Source organism: Meles meles, chromosome 15 (genome assembly GCF_922984935.1).
Source record: "Meles meles chromosome 15, mMelMel3.1 paternal haplotype, whole genome shotgun sequence".
NCBI lineage: Eukaryota > Metazoa > Chordata > Mammalia > Carnivora > Mustelidae > Meles > Meles meles.
The window spans coordinates 18,629,405-18,650,883 of NC_060080.1; the positions used below are offsets into that span (position 1 = coordinate 18,629,405).

General features: G+C 40.9%; 1 protein-coding gene across 4 annotated transcripts in view; it reads right to left on the reverse strand.

Moving 5' to 3' along the window:
* The window catches only part of ATAD2B (ATPase family AAA domain containing 2B), a 178,561-nt gene extending 159,987 nt beyond the window's left edge, over positions 1-18,574 (reverse strand). For all 4 annotated transcript variants that reach the window (XM_045978996.1, XM_045978995.1, XM_045978994.1 and 1 more), the window contains exon 1: positions 18,229-18,574. In XM_045978996.1, coding sequence (XP_045834952.1) covers positions 18,229-18,444 — 216 coding nt within the window. In that variant the 5' untranslated portion in view covers positions 18,445-18,574. The remainder of the gene's footprint in view (positions 1-18,228) is intronic.
* Positions 18,575-21,479: the final 2,905 nt, after the last annotated feature.

Here is a 21,479-nt window from a genome sequence, read left to right on the forward strand (position 1 = left end):
GACTCTTGTGCACATAATGTCTGAAAAGCATTATTATATAATGTTCTCAACAAGCAGTCACTAAGGAAGCAATGTCATGTGTTGGACACTAAAGCATGTTTGTGAATACAGAAACTGATAACCTGTGAACTACTTCACCAATTTAGACAGTCCAGGTCAGCATTACTCCTAACCAAATCCTACCACTCACCCCTCAAGACCCGTATTTTCCAGGGCTCCTGGCTGGCTCAGTTGGTAAAATGTGCAACCCTTAATCTCAGGTCATCCTCTCATATTGTACAAGCTTTTTTCAGTTCCATTCAGGAGTGCCTCTCAAAGTGTTATTCACATACTAACTGAATCAGAAATCACCTGATTTCTCATTTAAAGAAACATAACCTGCTAAACTAAATCTCTGGAGTTGGAATATTTTTAACAAGGGCCTCCGAATGATTCTTAGTACCCAGAAGTTTGAGGACTTCTAGCATATAATACAATTTAAGTATCTGAGTCACATCATCCTACTATTGCACTATTTTGTTGTCGTTTTCTTATAATGGTTGGGTTTCAATTTGGACTTGGATCCATGACAGAGATCTTAAAAGAAGTAACATTACAAAAAGCTCCTTCCCTCCAAACAAATCTAGGGATTTAAGTAAAGCAAAAAACCAAAATGTAAATACATAGAAATTAATTACTTCAGCACCATTTAATTAACTTAAAGCTTTGGGAAAGCTTTTACCTACAAAACCTGTGTACTAACAGTAGCCTTTAATAGGATGATCATAACGCTCAACATTAACTTTTTCATCTTCAAAGCATTTTACTAGTTAATTATAACCTAACCCTTTGAGGGAAGGCGTTGCCAGTTTCAGAACAAAGATACTTAAGAAAGATTATGCAATCTAGCCACAGTCATTTAGCAATTTGTGTTAGAGTGATTACAATCCATGAGTAAGAAAGGCATCTCAGACTAGGGAATAATTTCATTTAACATTTATTGAAGAGCCTACTGTGTACTTAAGACTTGGAGGACAATGGTAAAAAAGATTAAGAACTACCTGAACTGGATACACAATCTACTGCATTGACAGTCACAATGTCGACATATGGCATATTACAGTAAATACCGTAATAGAAGTACACAATTCTCTGAAAACAAAAACAAAAAATGGTAGCTGTCAGTAGAGATGAACAAAGATATCATAAATGATTGGACTTTATTTTGTTAAAACACAATAATGGAGAACAAAGAATGATCAGATGTTCACAAAGAACATGATTCAAAATGAGATAACTTCCAAAAGAAGTATCATAGTAATAGGGCCAAATGCCACATAAAATAAAAGTACAAGGACACATAAAGTCATTCCCACCTAAATGACTTTTTACTCTAAACTCTAACCTTAAAAACTGTTAATTTTTCCAATTAGCAAGAATCATTTTCTCCTTGAGTCTTAGAGTCTCTTAAGTCATACTTATCAGCTACTACAAATACTGGCCACTATTCTACCACAAATTTCACAAAACTAGGCAAAAGAACTTGAGAATAAAAGAGCAGAAAAGAATTTATACTGCTTTAATTTTTAGGGAAGACTTCCTGCCCAGAGGGGAATTCATCAGAAATCTAGAACCTAGGTTTTAATGTAAAGAAAAAAAATATATCCAAGTATAACATTAAAAAATGAGAAAATCAAGGAAATAAGTGAATTAGCAAACCATGAGATTGCTTTGAGGCTTGAAGACGGCCTCATGAAGAACTGTGGAAGTAGAAAATAAGAAACTTGGGTGCCTGGGTGGCTCAGTGGGTTAAGCCACTGCCTTCAGCTCAGGTCATGATCTCAGGGTCCTGGGATCGAGTCCCATATCGGGCTCTCTACTCAGCGGGGGGCCTGCTTCCCTCTCTCTCTGCCTGCCTCTCTGCCTACTTGTGATCTCTCTCTGTCAAGTAAATAAATAAAATCTTAAAAAAATTTTTTAATAAATAAGAAACTTATTCTAGAAAGCAGAATAACAGAAATTATTGACACCAGCATTCAAATAAGCACATAACTGCAGGTGTGAAAGTGGTTATTTTTTAGTGGGAATGGAGGGGAATCCAGGAGATAGATGTTAAAGGAAGAAGTGTAATGGTGAATTCTAATTTCAGAAGTTAGGTTTAGAATTCTAGCCAGAAATGTAGGGAGATGTCTATCAGGCTGTGTGAAATGCAGCTCTGAGACAGAGTGAGGTGAGTACTAGAGATAGATATGACGTGGTTATAGAAGAATCATAGGTAAGGGAGCCTCGGTTGGTTAAGCGTCTGACTTCAGCTCAGATCATGACCTCGGGCTCGTGGAATCCAGCCCCAAGTGGAGCCACATGTGGGGCACCACATTCAGCAGAGAGTCTGCTTCTCCCTCTCTCCCTCCCCAGGTATTTGTCTGGGCACTCACTCTGTCTCAAATAAATAAAATATTTAAAAAAATTTTAAAAGATGGATCATAGGTAACATATACAATGAAAAAACAGAGAACAGAAGTAAAAAATCTTAAAAAGGCCTACATTCAATCAAAGAGCAGACAGATTTTGTATAATTAGAGAAAAATATATAGTGTTTCACTAAAAGAGAGGGGTGGAAGTTTGTTCCAAAAAGACTTAATGGGAAAAAAGCTGATAAACCTGTGGATTAGTAATTAGAACATCACTATAACTTCTGATAGGGCAAATTCTCCAAAATGCAGGATAGAAATTGCCAGGTGAAGGACTGAGTGAGCAGTGAGAAAATACAAGTGATGACTAGAGAGCTATTACAGGAAGTGTCAGTGTGAAGAAAGAAACGAGACAACAGTTTAAAGAGGTTACAAAGTCAAAAAAGTCAGGGAAGTTTTGTTTTTTGTTTTGTTTTTTATAATGCACCCTTTTTTCTTAAGTAAACTCTACTCCCAATGTGGGGCTCTAATTCATGACCCCAAGATCAAGAGTCATGTGCTCTATCAACCGAGCTAGCCAGGCACCCCAAGAATTTTCTCTTTTAAGATAAAGAGGACCTGGGTGGCACTGTCACAGTGAGTTAAGTAAGCGTCCAACTCTTGGTTTTGGCTCAGATCCCGACCCTCGGTGGTGAAACGGAGCCCTGAGCCTGGCTCTGTTCAGTGCAGAATCTGCTTAAGATTCTCTCTCCCTCTCCTTTTCTCTTTCTTACACTCTCTCTAATAAATAAATCTTAAAAAAAAAAAGGGGGGGCGCCTGGGTGGCTCAGTGGGTTAAAGCCTCTGCCTTCGGCTCAGGTCGTGATCCCAGGGTCCTGGGATCGAGCCCCGCATCGGGCTCCCTGCTCTGCAGGGAACCTGCTTCCCCTCCTCTCTCTGCCTGCCTCTCTGCCTAATTGTAATCTGTCTGTCAAATAAATAGATAAAATCTTTAAAAAAAAAAAAGATAAAGATAAAAAATTAAAAATAGGAGCACCCTGGTGGCTCAGTCCTTAAGCATCTGCCTTCTGCTCAGGTCATGATCCCAGGGTCGTGGGATCTAGCCCCGCATCCAGCTCCCCACTCAGCAGGAAGCCCACTTCTCCCTCTCCCACTCCCCCTGCATGTGTTCCCTCTTTCACTGTCTCTCTCTCTGTCCAATAAATAAAATCTTTAAAATAGTTATAATAAATAAATAATGACATGGTCTCTTATAAATAGAAGGAACCACAGAAGAGAATAAAAAAAAACTTTAGGGGCACCTAGGTGGCTTAGTCTTAACTGTCTGCCTTCAGCTCAGGTTGTGATCCCAGAGTCCTGGGACGGAGCCCCGTGTACTGCTGCCTGCTCAGTGGGGAGTCTGCTTCTCCCTCTGCCTTTCCCCATGCTGTGCTCTCTGGCAAATAAATAAAATCTTTTTAAAAAATAAATTAATGAGATAAAACTTTAAAGAGTAAGATAACTGACGAGAAAAAGATCCTCAAAGAGACAAAAAATAAACAAAATAGGAACATTATCACCAAGGTTAGATCAAAAAGTGTATGAGTACAATCAATCTTTTCCAGTTTCCGATATAAGACAGTCCTTTTATCTACCTTTTTTCAAAATAAGTACTCCTGCTTTCATTAGAAAGCTTAGAAGAACAGTCAATTTTTCTTTCAGCAGTTACCATGACTGCAGAAAGCAAACTCACATGGCTATTTATTTGCTTAGAGCCAATGCTATTCCAACAAAGTCCTAAAATTCAGACTCACAAACGATCCTAAATTTTCCTCACATATTCCAAGAGCAATGGCTTACTAGTTTAAGATTTCTAAACAAGAACAAATATATAAAAGGATATACAAAGAGATAAAAATATATAGAAATGAGCTGAGGAACTGTATTTAAAAAAAAAACCAGAAACAGTCTACTAAAATTTAGGATACACTGTTCTTTATGGAAAATAATTTTTAACCTGAAAATAATACATTACTTAAAATAAGAAAGAGGGGCACCTGGCTGGCTCAGTCGGTTGGGCATCTGCCTTTGACTCAGGTCGTGATCTCAGGATCCTGGGATCAAGCCCCATGTTGGGCTCCCTGCTCAGTGGGGAGCCTGCTTCTCCCTCTCCCTTTACCCCTCCCCCTGCTTCTGTTCTCTCCCTCTCTCAAATAAATAACACCTTAAAAATAAATAAATGAATGAATAAGAAAGAGACATGGGTACAGAAAAATGCCACAGATTTAAATGTTGGACAGGACCAGTCTTATATAGCAACACTACCCCTGTAATTTAAAAATACTATTCACCATGGGGCGCCTTGGGTGGCTCAGTGAGTTAGGGCCTCTGCCTTCAGCTCAGGTCATGATCCCAGAGTCCTGGGATCGAGCCCCACGTCCGGCTCTCTGCTCCGCAGGGAGCCTGCTTCCTCCTCTCTCTCTGCCTGCCTCTCTGCCTACTTGTGTCTGTCAAATAAATAAATAAAATCTTTAAAAAATGCTATTCACCTCATAAGACTGTTTAGAAGAACCAGGTGAGGTAGTAGAGGTACAAACGTGATCTACAGACTGACGGCAGATAAAGTCTCAAGTAAGGGCACTTGCTTGGCCTTACAGGATTAATATAACTCCACAGGCTTAGTAAATTCTATTTAGGGGCACCTGGGTGGCTCAGTGGGTTGAGCCTCTGCCTTCGGCTCAGGTCATGATCTGGGGGTCCTGGGATCGAGCCCCCCACATTGGGCTCTCTGCTCAGCAGAGAACCTGCTTCCCCCTCCCGCTCTGCGTGTCTCTCTGCCTACCTGCAATCTCTCCCACTCTGTCAAATAAATAAAATCTTTTTAAAAAAAATTCTCTTTAGTAAATTCATTTCTTTCACAAACAAAATTTATTAACCACCTACTGTGTTAGATACTAAAAATACTTGATGACAAGACAGTCTCTGCTCTTCAAGAAAGTTAAAGCCTGGGGTGCCTGGGTGGCTCAGTGGGTTAAGCCTCTGCCTTCGGCTCAGGTCATGATCCCAGGGTCCTGGGATCAAGCCCTACATCAGGCTCTCAGCTCAGCAGGGAGCCTGCCCTCCCCCACCCCCACTTGTGATTTTTCTCTCTCTCTGTAAAATAAATAAATAAAATCTTTAAAACAAGAAAATTAAAGTCTAACTCCTTGTATCAGCCAGTAAAAGTTACATAAAAACTTAGTAATTCTGAGAGTATTGGGGAGTGGGATGCATATTGATTTAACCTGTTTAGAGAATAATCTGGGAAACCTATAGAAATTTAAAAGATACATGCATTTGATCCAGTAATTCCACTTCACCTATTTAAAAAAAGGCATTTTCTACTACATTTATAATATTAAAAACACGATGACAACCTGTGTACCAACAGAGAACAGTTACAGAAGTGGTATAACAACATAACAAAAAAATTAGAAAGTCATCAAGAAGGACTAATATGAAAAAAAATACATGATACACAGTTTACTATCAAATAATACATAGATTATAATTCCATTTATTCAAAAGACACCCATATAAATCACCCATAAATATATGTGTCATGTTCTGGAAAGATGAGCATCAGCTTTAACAGAGGTTATCACTGGAAAAATGAACTGGAAGAATTAGGGGAGGAGGGGAGGACTCATTTTTTTCTGTGCACTTCCATATTGCTTGAGATACTTCTTTCATAGTATTTTTAAAGATTTTATTTTACTTGTTTTTAAAGATTTTATTTATTGAGAGAGAGACAACAAGCAGGGGAAAGGGCACAGGGAGAAGGAGAAGTAGACTCCCTGCTGAGCACAGAGCCTGATGCAGGGCTTGATCCCAGGACTCTAAGATCATGAACCAACTGAGCCACCCAAGCGCCCCTCATAATTTTATTTCGTAATTCATAATTTTTAAATAAAAATGAAATATTTTGTCAAAGAGCTAAGACCAAGAGTCTTACGTACTCCTTTATCTTCAGCGTCTATCTGGTACACAGAGTTACTCAATTAACGACATTAAAGAATGTTAAGAAAGATAATTTCCTGCAGCACCTAGCTGGTTCAGTCAGGAGAGCCTGTGACTCTTGGGCTTAGAGTCATGAGTTCAAGCCCCAAGGTGGGTGTAGAGATTACTTTAAAAAAAAAAAAAAAAAAAAAAAAAAAAAGAGGGGCACCTGGGTGGCTCAGTGGCTAGGCATCTGCCTTCGGTTCAGGTCAAGATCCCAGGGTCATGGGATCAAGCCCCACATCAGGCTCCCTGCTTGACGGGAAGCCTACTTCTCCCTCTCCCATTCCCCCTGCTTGTGTTCCTCCCTCACTCACTGTCTCTCTCCCTCTGTCAAATAAATAAATAAAAATCTTAAAAAAAAAAAAAAGAAAGAAAATTTCCACTTTCAACTGAACTGCCATTTCTAAATAACTGTATGCTCAGCTTGTGCAGCCACTCTGGAAAACAATATGGAGGTTCCTCAAAAAGTTGAAAACAGAGCTACCCTACAATCAAGCAATCACACTACTGGGTATTTACCCCAAAGATACAAATGTAGTGATCCAAAGGGACATCAATGTTTATAGCAGCAATGTTCACAATAGCCAAACTATGGAAAGAGCTCAGATGTCAATCAATAGATGAATGAACAAGATGTGGGATATATATAGATAGATGTATATATGGATGCATATATATATATATAGATGTGTACATTTTATATATGTATGTATGTACATACACATACACACACATCTATATATATGGAATATTACACAGCCTTAAGAAAATGAAATCAAACCAAAATGGTTAACAGAAGAAAGCGACAAGGAACACCAAGTAGCTTAAGTAACTGTAAGTTTCTTGTTTAAGTAACTGTCAGTAAATTTCTCCAGTATGCCATCAAAAGTCCTTAAAAACAATCTGCTTAATTATAAATTTAGGGACAAAATTTTTCTAGGTGCCAATTCCTGAATAATGAGATTCCCAGAAATAATACTTGAGAAATGATCATTTTAAATTATTACTAAGAAATAATATATTGAGGCAACTGGGGGCGCCTGGGTGGCTCAGCTGGTTAAGCAACTGCCTTAGGCTCAGGGCATGACCTCGAGGTCCTGGGATCAAGTCCCACATCAGGCTCCTTGCTCAGAAGGGAGCCTGCTTCTCCCTCTTCCACCTCCCTGCTTGTGCTCTCTGTCAAATAAATAAATAAAACCTTTAAAAAAATTTGAGGCAACTGGCTGTTTGAGTCAGAAGAGCATGAACTCATGATCTCAGGGTCATGAGTTCAAGCCCCATGCTAGATATAGAGATTACTTAAAAATTAAAATTAAAATTAAATGAAGTGAAATAAGTTGACCACAATCTTAAAAAGATGAAAAACCTCAGAATAAAAGAGCTAAGATTGCCCAAAAAGGGCAAAGGAAAAACCGATGCCTAAAATTAGCAAAATGTCGGGGCTCCTGGGTGGCTCAATTGGTTAAGCCGCTGCCTTCCGCTCAGGTCATGATTCCAGGTCCTGGGATTGACTCCCACATCAGGCTCCCTGCTCAGTGGGGAGCCTGCTTCTCTCTCTCCCTCTGCCTCCAGTCTGCCTGCTTGTGTTCACGCTCAGGCACGCGCGCGCGCTCTCTCTCTCTCTCTCTCTGACAAATAAATAAATAAATAAAATCTTTAAAAAATAAAATAAAATTAGCAAAATGTATGCACAAAGACAAAAAAAACAAACTATAAGCTTCAAAAGAGAATGAACACCTACAAAAGAATCAGACCAACATCAAACTTCAAGAGTAATACTGGATACAAGATGACAATAAGTAATATTCTTTAAGTATTAAACCTAGAATTCTGTATTCAGCCCAATTTTTATTTTAATAAAAGAGCATCATGAAAATATTTTCAGCCGTGTAATGCTGCAGAGAGTTTGTCACAAAAAGTCCCAAACTAAAAATATTCTTGGAGGAAGTATTCACAATGAAGACAAATAAAAGATGATAATATAAATATAAAAAGATAATCAAATTGATACCTTATAAAAATTTATTCCTACTGGAAAAAATAACAAATTAAAGAAAAAGACAAAAAAAAGACATAAAAAAAGTCAGAACTAAAATTCTAGACAATACAGATAGGAAGGTGGAACACTACCAGAATATGTTAAACAGCATGTAGTTAGAAAGAATGGGGTGCCTCGGTGGCTCAGTAGGTTAAGGGTCCAACTCTTGATTTCAGCTCAGGTCATAAGATCAAGCCCCTCAACAAGTTCCCCCCACCAACCCATCCCACTGGAGATCCACACTGGACTCACTCCGTGCTGGATGGGGAGCTGGTTTTAAAGCTTTATGACACTGAAATTAGGCCCAAGGCAAGTTCTGCACTGGGAGTGGACTGGGCTTAAGATGCTCTCTCCCTCCCCCTGCCCATCCTCTCCCTCCCACTCTAAATAAATAAATAAATAAATACATAAAATCAGAAGTTCATAAATATGACCTATTAGACATAATCTATGCAAAATCCACATTCTTTTGAAATATACCCAGAACATTTACTAAAACTAATCATAAATAAGGTGACAAATATAAATCAAAACAAATTTCAAAAGACTGAAATCATAAGGAGTCTGTTCTCTGAACACAGTGGTATTAAACTAGAAGTAAAAAACAAAAAGATAATTATAAAATAAATGCCCCCTGTTTGGAAAAGTAAACAATATACTTCTTGACAATCACTGAATCTAGAATAAAGCAGGAAAGAAATTATAAACAATTCTAAAATAAAAAGTTTCTTTAAAAATATAGGGAAAGGGGCTTCTGGGTGGCTTAGTCAGCTGGGAATCTGCTTAGAGCTCAGGTTGTGATCTTGGGGAGTCCTGGGATTGAGCCACACATCAGGCTCCCTCCCCAGAGGGGAGCCTCTTCTTCATTCTCCTCTCTTTTTTTTTTTTTAAAGATTTTATTTATTTATTTGACAGAAAAAGAGAGATCGTAAGTAGGCAGAGAGGCAGGCAGAGAGAGAGGAGGAAGCAGGCTCCCTGCGGAGCAGAGAGCCCGATGTGGGGCTCGATCCCAGGACCCTGTAGCAGAGAGGCAGGCAGAGAGAGAGGAGGAAGCAGGCTCCCTGCGGAGCAGAGAGCCCGATGTGGGGCTCGATCCCAGGACCCTGAGATCATGACCTGAGCCGAAGGCAGCGGCTTAATCCACTGAGCCACCCAGGCGCCCCTTCATTCTCCTCTCTTGCTCTCCCTGCTTATGCTCTCCCTTTCTCAAATAAATAAATTTTTAAAAAAATAAAAATATATAGAGGGATGCCTGAGTGGCTCAGTCAGTTAAGTGTCTGCCTTCAGCTCAGATCATGGTCCCAGCAACCTGGGATGGAGTCCCTCACTGGGCTCCTTGCTCAGTGGGGAGCCTGCTTCTCCCTCTGCCTGCTTCTCCCCCTGCTTGTGCATGCGCTCTCTGACAGATAAATAAAATCTTTAAAAAAAAAAAAAAAAGTTTTTAAGATAAATAAAGGGGGGAGTGATATACAGGAGCTCCTGGCTGGCTCAGTCAGTAGAGCATGCAGCTCTCGATCTTGGAGTCATGAGTTTAAGGCCCAGGGTGGGTACAGAACTTACTTTAAAAAATTAAATTAAACACACACACACACACACACACACACATACACACACACATATATATACATATATATACACAACAGGAAGATTTGAACAACAAAAAAATTAGGTAGAATCCTACATGAGACGAGAGAGAGCACCTGGTGGCTCAGTGCTTAAGTGTCTGCCTTCAGCTCAGGTCATGATCCCAGGGTCCTGGGATCAAGTCCTGCATCCTCAAACATCCAGCTCAGCAGAGAGTCTGCTTCTCCCTCCACCCCTTCCCCTGCTACCAACCCCGCCCCCCAAACGTTGGTGCACACATGCTCTCTCTTGCAAAATAAGTAAAATCTTTTAAAAAGAGAGAGAGACAAGATTTAAGTATCCAATAATCAATCAATCCACACTATATCAAAAACATTACTATGGACGTAAAGAGTTGTTCATAAAATTAGTAACAAAAGAAATTAAAAAGCTAGGTATTAACTAACAATGTACTATATATTGACTAATTAAACATAATAAAAAATAATAAATAAAAATTCCATAAGAATCCTGGTGGAGGGGAGCTAGATATTCCCAAATACTGGCAGGTGTCTGGGGATATAAGACCCCCTATAAACTACTCCTAGAAGTAGAGACCAGAGCAGCAAATGTGAAGGAATATTTAAATACATGTATACTCTGTTCCACTCCTGGGTATCTCAAAGAAATTCCTATACCAAGTCCTCAAGGGACGTTGTATGAAGATGTTAACTGCAGCATATAACATAAAAAGACTGCAATGCACAATTCCAGGGGATACAATTCACATAGACTATAGTGTGAATGGTGCCTCCTTGACTTTTTACAACATGGCAGTCCTGTAAGAGTGAACCAAAGACAAAAATGCTTGCCCACAATGCACTTAGATTTTAATGTAGTTGTACTTCATAAATATTTATTGACTGAATGAAAAAACAAAGGAATAAGCAAGCCTCACCACCAAAGTTAGGCTGAATATTCTCCAAGTTCCTGTCTAGCAAGATCAGAGAACATATCGTTTTATGGGGATGTGAAGCACCACTGGTCCAGAGATTCTAATTTGGGTCCTAGAATACAGACACAAACTAATAATGCTAAACATGTTTAATTCACTAGTATGTATCTCTATTTATAAGCATGCTATATAATCTCTTTTCAAGACATGACACATTTTTTCAAATGGAAAACACTTACCTTACCTACCCCCTCAAATAAACAGATTCTCAGAGCATAAAAGAAAATGTACACACTGGGTGCCTGGGTGGCTCAGTGGGTTTGGCAACTCCCTTCAGCTCAGGCCATGATCCTGGAGTTCCCGGATTGAGTACTACATTGGGCTCCCAGTCTGCTTCTCCCTCTGACCCTCCCCACTCTCACACTCTCTCTTATTCTCTTTGAAATAAAATCTTTTTTAAAAATGTTTTTAAAAAAAAGAAAACATACACACTTTTGACAAATATCACGGAGCAAAGGGGAAAGATGGCAGCACAAGTACACCTCTACTGTAGACCACAATGCTCCAGATTTACTCTCTTTATAGGGATTTTTTTCCCAGGCATCTTCACAATACTGCAAAATGATCTCTCTACGATGTATCTGTTCATCTTCCTACACCCACCCCTTGAAGTAAGGCAGCAATTACTGAAAATCACTATCCAATATTTCATATCCCTATAGGCCACTATTCCCACTTTTAATACCAATACAATCCAAGACACAACTCTAGACAGTCTAGTAAAAATCTCTCTATGCACAGTACGTAGAGAATTTCCCAACTGTACAACAGCCGCCTTCTTTGCTTTGCCAGATATTTGTGGAACTACTAACAGAACGGCATCAAAGAATAGTGATAAGTACAGATGAGACAGTAAGATACCAAAGTGGAAAAAACAGAACTAGATTCAAATATGAAATCCACTTATTACCTATTTAATATTACTTATTACCTACTTATTACCTAATTGGTCTTCTACACGTCATTTAACCTTTTTGACAACTCATTTCCTCAACTGTAAAATGGGGGTACCATCACCTGCCTTACAGGGCTGCAGGAATTAAATGAGACAGCATTAAACACCTGGCATTAACTGCTAAATAAACCTTAGTTTACTCTCCTTATCAGGCTACCACTAATAGACAGAAAAGCAAAATGCAACAAGTAAATACAGCTAAAGTAAAGCCTGCCAACATGAAAATAATTTAAAATGAGGCATACTTGAAACACCTGGATGGCTCAGTCAGTTAAGCATCTACTTTCAGCTCAGGTCATGAGCCCAGGGTCCTGGGATCGAGTTCCACATCGGGCTCCTGGCTCAGGAAGGAGCCTGCTTCTCCCTCTGCCTGCCACTCCCCCTGCTTGTGCTCTCTCTCTCTCTGACAAATAAACAAAATCTTAAAAAAAAAAAAAAGAAAGAAAGAAAGAAAGAGTAGGCATAGCTTTAAAAAAATAAAATAAATAAAATGAAGCATACTTTCCATTCACTCATTCAAAAATTATTTACTGAACACTATGTTTGGCAGGCAATATTGCAGGCATTCAGGATACAGCTGTAAATATGACAGTCTGTCTTTAAAGAACCTCAAACATTTCCACTCAAAACACTGAGTAAAGGATTAGAACTCATCCCATTGATTATCTATGTCATTCATTTAGCCCCCACTTGAATTGACTTGTCTTGTTAATAATTTCTGGTATGTATACTATGTGTATACTTATACCCCTAAAAGTAGGGACTGTATTTTTTTTAATTTTCTATTCTCAAACTCCAAACATTCTTATTTTCACAACATAATTGGCTCCTTAACACACTATTCATTAACAGAAATTTATTGAGCATCTTCTATGTGTCAGATGTGGCACTAGGCCCTTGGAATACAGCAATTGAGGGAAAATAAGATACAGTGCCTACCCTCCTGAAGCTTATACACTATTCTAATAGAAAAGTCTAGGAAAAAAAAATTTTTTAAGTAAGTTCTACCCCCAACGTAGGGCTTGAACTCATGACCCCAAAATCAAGAGTCCATGCTCTCCCAACTAAGCCAGCCACAATGGAGAAAAATTTTAACCAAAGATATATATTTTACCTCCAGACGAAACTAAAATAACAATCTAAAAATGAAAAAAGAAATCATACAAAATAGTTAAAGTTCAAAAGCATTTGAAGTTTAGAATCTTATAGGGTATACTCAAAGGATGTAGTAACAAATACAAATTACAGCCTAGTAACTGTAATTTAGAATTTAGATGTCTTTTTCTTTTTTTTTTTTATTTAGGATTTTATTTATTGGGACATCTGGGTGGCTCAGTCTGTTGAGCAGCTGCCTTCAGCTCAGGTCATGATCCCAGGGTCCTGGAATGGAGCGCTACATTGGGCTCCTTGCTTAGCTGGAATCCTGCTTCTTCCTCCACCTGCCACTCCCCCGCTTGTGCTCTCTCTGACAAATAAATAAATAAAATCTCTTTTTTTAAAAAATTTATTTATTTATTTGAGAGAGAGAGAGACAATGAGCAGGAAGAGGGAGAAGCAGACTCCCAGCTGAGCAGGGAGGGCAATGCAGGGTTCAATTCCAGGACCCCAGGATCATGACCTGAGCAGAAGGCAGATGCTTAAACAGCTGAGCCACCAACCCAGAAACCCCTTTAGATGTCTTTTCTATCATTTGATGTAAGCAACGCACAACACACCTCTCTAAAACTGTCTAGTTCATATTTAAACACAACATTTTATGTATGGTTTTCCCCTCTAACTTTGTACTTTCGTAGACATTTTTATCCAAAAATCCCAACTGCCTTTTACTCCATAGCTCATTTTTTATGAAATCCTCCCACAGCAGAGAGGTATAACGAAGATAAAATATTTCCAATAAAAGACCAAAACCCAAATACCAAGAAATCAACTCAGTAGTGCACACAAATGAAATTTCATTGTGTATGTGTGAAAAGAAATGCCACATATCCAATTCAGAGTAATACAGCACATTTCTGAGGTGGATCCTTAAGGAAACAGGATCACTCTCCATTCAGGCAAAGCTACTGGTTTGGGCCTTAGCCCTCTTAACAGGTCATATCCTGTATCACCCATCCAGCTGGCTTCTAGAGGCTACAGGTTTACCTATAATTAGGTATTTAGGGAACATGCAATCAAGGACCTATCGAAGAATGGTTACAAAGACTACTTGCTAGAGAAAATACTTTAAGGAATTAATATGGATTCACTGACACAGATATTTTAAGTTTCATCCATGACCTTAAAAACTGAAACTCTGAGTATCTAGACTACAGAAATGGCCAGTAATTGAATTTTTTAAAGTTGCATTTTCAGGGGTGCCTGAGTGGCTCAGTCGGTTGGGCGTCTCTCTTTGGCTCAGGTCATGATCCCAGGGTCCTGGGATGGAGCCCTTCATGGGGCTCCTTGCTCATTGGGGAGCCTGCTTCTCCCTCTTCCTCTGCCTGCAGCTCTGCTTCCTTGTGCTTTCTTTCTCTCTGTCAAATGGATAAATAAAATCTTTAAAAATAATAATAATAGGGTGCCAGATGGCTCAGTCGGTTAAGCAGCTACCTTCAGCTCAGGTCATGATCCCAGAGTCCTGGGATGGAGTCCCACATCAGGCTGCCTGCTCAGCAGAGAGCCTGCTTCTCCCTCTCCCTCTGCCTGCCGCTCTACCTGCTTGTGCTCTCTATCTCCCTGTCAAATAAATAAATAAAATCTTAAAATAATAATAATAAAATTTAAAAAATAAAGTTGCATTTTCAGTTGGCTACCACAGGTAATCCTATGAACTCCATAGCTATTTTGGTTCAAAACTGTGACAGGGGATATTGTTTAACACATTACTCAAGACCTTGATACATATGAGGAAAAACTTGCTCTACTCTGAAGAACTTGTGTGTTTCCCTACTCATCTGAGTGTTCTATGCATTACTACATTTTGCTCTCAGACTTCTTTTTCATGTTTAACCATCAATTTCCGCCACTCTGCTTCTATTATGTTGGTAAATGCATGGGGGTTGGAAAAGAATAAATACAAGGTGATAAAAGAGCATACTAAAAAAGGACCCAAAGACTTTTTTTAGTGAAATTAAGATAAAGCAATTTTATCTATAAAGTTACTCCAAATACTTATTTTAACCCTCTCGACAAAGATGGGGCCTCAGAATGTACTATATAGCCTTCCCAAAAAACATAACACACTAGTGATGAAGTCAAAAGCAAACAGTCCTAACAGAAATAAAAAGAGAGCTGAAATATTTTTCAAAAACTGCTTTCCAATTCTGTGAATATTAGTTTGCTGAGAGCAACTCTTTGGTGCAGCAAATAAATGCTAATTGATCATCATATTAACTGACCTAAAAGAGGTCAAATTTTATACATACTAAACAAACAAAAAAACCCAGTTATCAGAGTATCACAACTGCATAAATCAAGCTGACATTTAAAAAGTGTGGGCATGGGGTGGCTGGGCTGTGCCTTCAGCCCAGGTCATAATCCTAGAATCCTGGGATCGAGCCCCCCATCTGGCTTCCTGCTTGTCGGGAAGCCTGCTTCTCCCTTTCCCTCTGCCTGCCACTTCCCCTGCTTATGTTCATGTTCTCTCTCTCTCTCTCTCTCAAATAAATAAATAAATAATCATAAAAAATAAACTGTGTAGGCACAAAAAAAAATCATTGCCATAACCTACAAAATGTATCATATGTGTATTTCCCAATTCTACACATACTTGGGGGGAAAAGGCAAAATTATTGGCACAGCTCATGGTCCTATGAGTTTTAAAGCAAATGAAGTAACTTTAAACAGCACATGAAATCTAAAAAGCGTCCAGGGAGGTTGAGGGGAGTAAGGGAAGAAATCAGCATCAGGTGTAAAGTGAAGAACATAAAAGAAAAAGGAGGACCTCCTTAATTATGTATCTTATAAAAAGGAACACATTTCTTCCTCCAAAAATAAGGGTCTCCTAAAGCAACAGCATGAACAACTCCATTTTCCAATAAGTCATTACAAACACTAGCAAATGGCTAAAACTCCAAAGACACAGAGGGTGTCTATTTAAACACACAGGAAAGAGTACTAAATTCTTGCAATTCATAAAACGAACTTGAGAGAAGACCTTACCACACTCATATCAACCCACCTTAGAAATACATACAATGAAATATTCAGAAATTGCTTCATAAATATATAGTCCATAAACTTAAACTCAGAATTATAACTTATCCACTTTTAAAGGACCAATGACAGGATTAGTAAATTTCTTAAATTTCTCAGAGAAAGCCGTTAGATCATTCTATCATCTACTACAGCCAGAAGACAAGTCTAAAACAGAAAAACAAATATTTTAAAGTAAATCTTCATTAGCCTGTTATTTACAGCCTTTAAAACATTTTCAAGGGATCCCTGAAACAAAGTTTCATTAGCATCCTTCTAGAAAAAGCTGTACTGCCTTTCATTCCTCCAGCAATTTAAAAGCTACCAAACATTCATTTCTACATTAGATTATTGATTCCTTGCCTTTTAACATCTCCATAACAGCTGCTTGACAAATTACTTCACCTTATTCCTCAGGGGGTAAGGACAGCATGATATCCATGAATTCAAAAATGGGACCACAAACTGATCAGTGACAGATGAGCTAATTGCTTCAGATGAATTAGATACTGCTCTAATAGACTAGGCATTCAAACCATTATACTACAATTAAATGCTTACATTCTAAACATTTTACTTGTACTTAGGTGTAGAAGACAGACCTTTCTTAAACTTACTTCTGTTTTAAAATACATGTCAGCTTTAAAATATATGTCGGAAAGTCAATAAGCTTGTACCCATTGGGAGTCATTTCTACAAAATGCCAAGGTTTCAAAATAATTATTCTAAATAGTATGCACAACTTTCAGATTTAGCTTTCTTATTTCAACCTAAGAGATGTTCGCCCCAAAAGAGTCTAACAAGACAGTTTTTTAAAATGTTTTCCAGACTTTTAGCAAAATAAAAACCAAATATATTTTCAGAGATATAATAAATATATTTCAGGCTAGTACAGTAAAATATATGATTATTTCCATCAGTTCATTCTGATTAGTGTCTGAACAGTATGTGATAGAGAAAAAGCACAAACCATCAGCTTGCAGACCCCACAGAAAATAAAATATTGTTTCCCTCCCACAATAACAAAATGGTGTGAAATCAAAGGAGCATTTTAAATGAATAACAATTTCCAGCCAAATTAGTCTCAGTAAATTAGCCTCTTGCTAGACAGAAGCAATACTCTTTTCTGAATTCATAACCAATCTTCTAACAGAAACTTATCCATTCCCTTAAAGTGACAAAACAAGTGCCAGCTCAGAGTTTTATAAAATAAGATCTTTCAACCACTTCTAAAACGAAATCACCAGCCTTCTTCAAATGTCACGTTTGCGACTGGGTGACCATGTTGTTAATTCACCTTTTATAAACTATTCCCATAACAAAAATGCAGACATCTAGGAAACCATACAACCTGAAGGCAGTGTGTACAACCCAAAACATTCGACATGCCCCTTTTGAGACTTGAAGCTCTACTGGAAAGCTCTACTGGATCCCTGCTAGAACCCTGGTTAGCTAGCTGGCGGATTCCCCAGCCACAAAATCATGCTCGATCTCTCCTGCCTGGAGAGGCGATAGCGTTGATTTTGTTTTTAAAGTTGGTGTCAGAGCAGCTACAAACTTTTTTCAGCATCCCTGCCTGGCTGCCAACTGGAGCTCTCCGTTCACTTCCTCACCAACTTGAACCACCCCCAAACAGTTTGAGAGTAAGCTGGAGTTAAGACACCGGCAGGCGCTGACACACTTGCAAGAAGGGTTTGACACCGCAGAAAACTTTCACTTCTCTTCCCCAGCCCTTCCACCCGGGGACTCCGGCCCTCCGCTCTTGCTTCCCTAGAATTCCCCTCTAAGGCACGGCAAGGACACGGAAAGCAGACCGTTCTAGTGTCCCCGAAAAGACTCCCCAGAACTCTCTCCCCCCACACTCCAGTCCTGTTCCTTACACAAAAGAGCCGGACCAGCAAAGCTGTCGCAGCCCTACCTAGCCGGGTGCCATCCTTCACCGCACCCGCAGACCCGGTCTCCAGCCGCCCAAGCGGTCTCCACTGGAGGCTTCCTGCCCTAACCCGGCCAGACAAAGCCCCGGCGGCCGGGCCGGCACTCGCAAGCCTCCGGGCTCGGGCCGCCGCGCTCTTACCCGGGCCTCTTCCAGAGCGACGCCGGCGCCACCGCTTCCCCCGGCCTTGGCGCCGGGGCAGCTGGCAGCGCGGGTCTTGGAGGAGCGGGTCCGAGAGGAGATGAAATGGCTGCTGCCTCCGGTCGCCCCAGGCTCTGCTCCGGCCCCAGGCCCAGGCCCGGGCCCAGGCGACTTGGACCCGAGAAGACGCAGAGAGCTCTTCCGGGTGTTCACCATGGTCCAGCCAGGAGGACGGGGTCCACACCGCGCCCGCCGCGCCCGGGAGAGCCAAGGAAGGCCGGCGCGCCGGCCGGGCAATCAGGGCCAGTGGAGCCGGGCCGGGAGAGACGAGCCGACCCGCACTCTGCGGAGCGTAGAAGAGGACAGGCGAGAGTAGGGCAGAGGAAGAGAAGTAGGCGTGAGAAGACAGAAAGCGGGAAGCGGGAGCGATGCTCCAGGCCGACAGCTCAGACCCTCCACCGGCTTCACCCTCCTCAGCGGGAGCCAAGCGGAGCCGCCATTTCTGCCCCTTTCTCTCTCGCTCTCGCTCTCGAGCTCCGTGCGTCAGGGAACCAGCGCCGCCGCAGGGTCGACGAGACCGTGCTTCCGGCCGTGGCCGCTGCGGGGCGCTGCAAGGCCGGCCAGCCCTTCTCCGGCCTGGTTCCCCCTCCTCTCCCTCCGCCCCTCGAGAAGACCCCGCCCAGCGGCGCGGCGTCAGCGCTCGGCGGCCGGAGAAGGGACGCTCTGGGCTGTGTGAGCTCTATGGTTTCCAGGTCTGGCCGGGGGTCCGGGAGGGGGATGGGACTAACCAGTAGGGGCTTGGGGGTGAGAGAGCGCGGGAGTTGTCTTTGGAATTCTCACTCCCTTCCCGGCCCTAGTACCCTAGCATCTGCACCATTGCCCCAGATGGGCTGGATGGAGCAAGGAACGACCGGCAAAGGCGGGAGATAGACGGGGACACGAGGGCGCGGTGACCTGAGTTGGAAATCCCAGAGGTACCTGAGGCAGGACACCGAACTTGAGTCTCACTTTTCGTGACTGTAAACATAAGGCTATAGTAAAATAGATCTATGCAGCTTCTGGCACATGTTAAGTTTAAGGAAGTACAAATGCTAGGCCCCTGCGTCTGTATACAAAACAAGAAAGGGTCGTTTTCCGTAACCTTAGCCAGGTTGATCTAAGAATCGCAAAGAATGAATTCTTTCTCTTAAGAGTCTCCTTTATCACGGCCGCTCCCACCCGCGCAAGAATTAAGAATATAAAAAGCTGAACACAAAATGCAAAATTTGTGATTTAACTTTCAAGGTTTAAAACAATATGAAAAGCTCTCCAGTAAAGTAGAAATTATGTTAATTTCACCAAAATTCTCGGTATATTCGCGATAGAGAGTCTGTTATTCACTTGGGCTTAGGTTCTTCCCGTTTGCTGCAGTAAGAAAAATTGAAGGCTCCACAAAAGTCCTGTAAAAATCCTGAAGCTACATCAAAATTAAAGCATTCAGGCCATCTAAGCGCCGTCGTTCAACAAAACTTCGTCCAGCACCGAATGGCGGTGATATTTCTGCTTGGAAAGAAGTATGGATGCCAGGATAATAGGCAAAGTCCACTTACATTAAATTGCAACATACCACCCACCACTTAAAAACCAGCGTCTTATGGGTGTGGAGACCTTATTATAATGGAACCAGACCTGGTTTTCCTGAATCAGTTAGCTTTGTAGGAGACCCCTGAAGGGAATACAGTTTTCCTACAGAAAGAGGCTGGTTTAAAAAAAAAGGAAAAAAAAGGAAAGGAAAGAAAGAGACAGGTTTTCGTTTGTATATGAAGTGTCCTGCATGCAAATTAGAATATGAAGGATTTGTGAGCTTTCCTCCCTGTTTTGTTTCTGTCTTTGTTTATACAGTCCTTCATTGAGAAAACCAGGATATGATTTGAGCTATTCTTGATGAGAGGGCAAAACACAAGCTGGCAGCCCATAAAGCGCCCCCCTTAAGGTTTGATATGTATATATTTAATTTTCCTCAGGCACTAGTGACTACCTAACAACAGCAGGGGAAAAACAGTCAACTGATAAATATCCCAGTTATGTAGGACATGAAACTTTACTATTTTTGTAGCTATTTTTTTGTTGTGTTTGTGGGTTTGGTTTTGTTTTGTTTAAGATTTAATTCAGTTATTTGAGAGAGAGAAGAGAGAGCACATGAGCTGGGTAAGGAGCAGAAGGAAAGGCCGCCTCCCGGCAGAGCAGGGTGCCAACACCTGGCTCAGTTCCGGGACCCAGCATCACAACCTGAGCGAAAACCTGTCTGTAGCTGTCTTAATGATTTACAAGAAAAACACAATCTTGGGGCACCTGGCTGGCTCAGAGGAGCATGTGACTCTTGATTTGGGGTCATGAGTTCAAGCCTCATGTTGGATATAGAGATTAAATAAAGCTTTTTAAAAAAGGAAAAGAAAGGGGCACAGTTTGGGTGTCTCACTCCTGGTTTGGGCTCAGGTCTTGATCTCAGGGTCCTGAGATCAAGCCCCACCTTGGGCTCCTTGCCAATCCAGTTGAGACTCTCACTCTCCTTCTTCCACCCCTCCCCTCCCCATGCCCTACCCTCCCCCAACTTTCAGAAATAAATAAATAAGTAAATATTTAAAAAGAGAGAGAGAAGAAAGAAAGAAAAAAAAACAGTCTTAATAATAGACCTCCAGGAACCTACAGACTCAATATCCTGGAGCCCTAAGGTCAACTTCACCTCCACAGGATACAAAACCCTATGTATTTAGTCACTCCTCACAGTCACAATGCAGCTCTCTCTACCCACAGGTCCTGTCCCCGTACGGTAATAAAGACAGACCTTTTGGGGTGTCTGGGTGGCTCAGTGGGTTAAAGCCTCTGCCTTCAGCTCAGGTCATGATCCCAGGGTCCTGGGATCAAGCCCCACATCAGACTCTCTTCTCAGCGGGGAGCCTGCTTCCTCCTCTCTCTGCCTGCCGCTCTGCTTACTTGTGATCTCTGTCTGTCAAATAAATAAAATCTTTTAAAAAAAAAAAAAAAAGACAGACCTTTTTGCACTGTAAAACATCTCAAGAATTCTGTCTTCACCATTGGGTTCAACAATCCCACATCAATAACCGGTACCATTTACTGTCAACAAATGTTCGCTCTGAACCCATCTGGTCTTAGGTAATCTGCCAGGACAAGACAGAGGGAAAAAAAAATTTTTTTAAATAGCAACACATAGTTCTGGCCCTCCAAAGTACTTACAGGCAAGAGGGAATCAA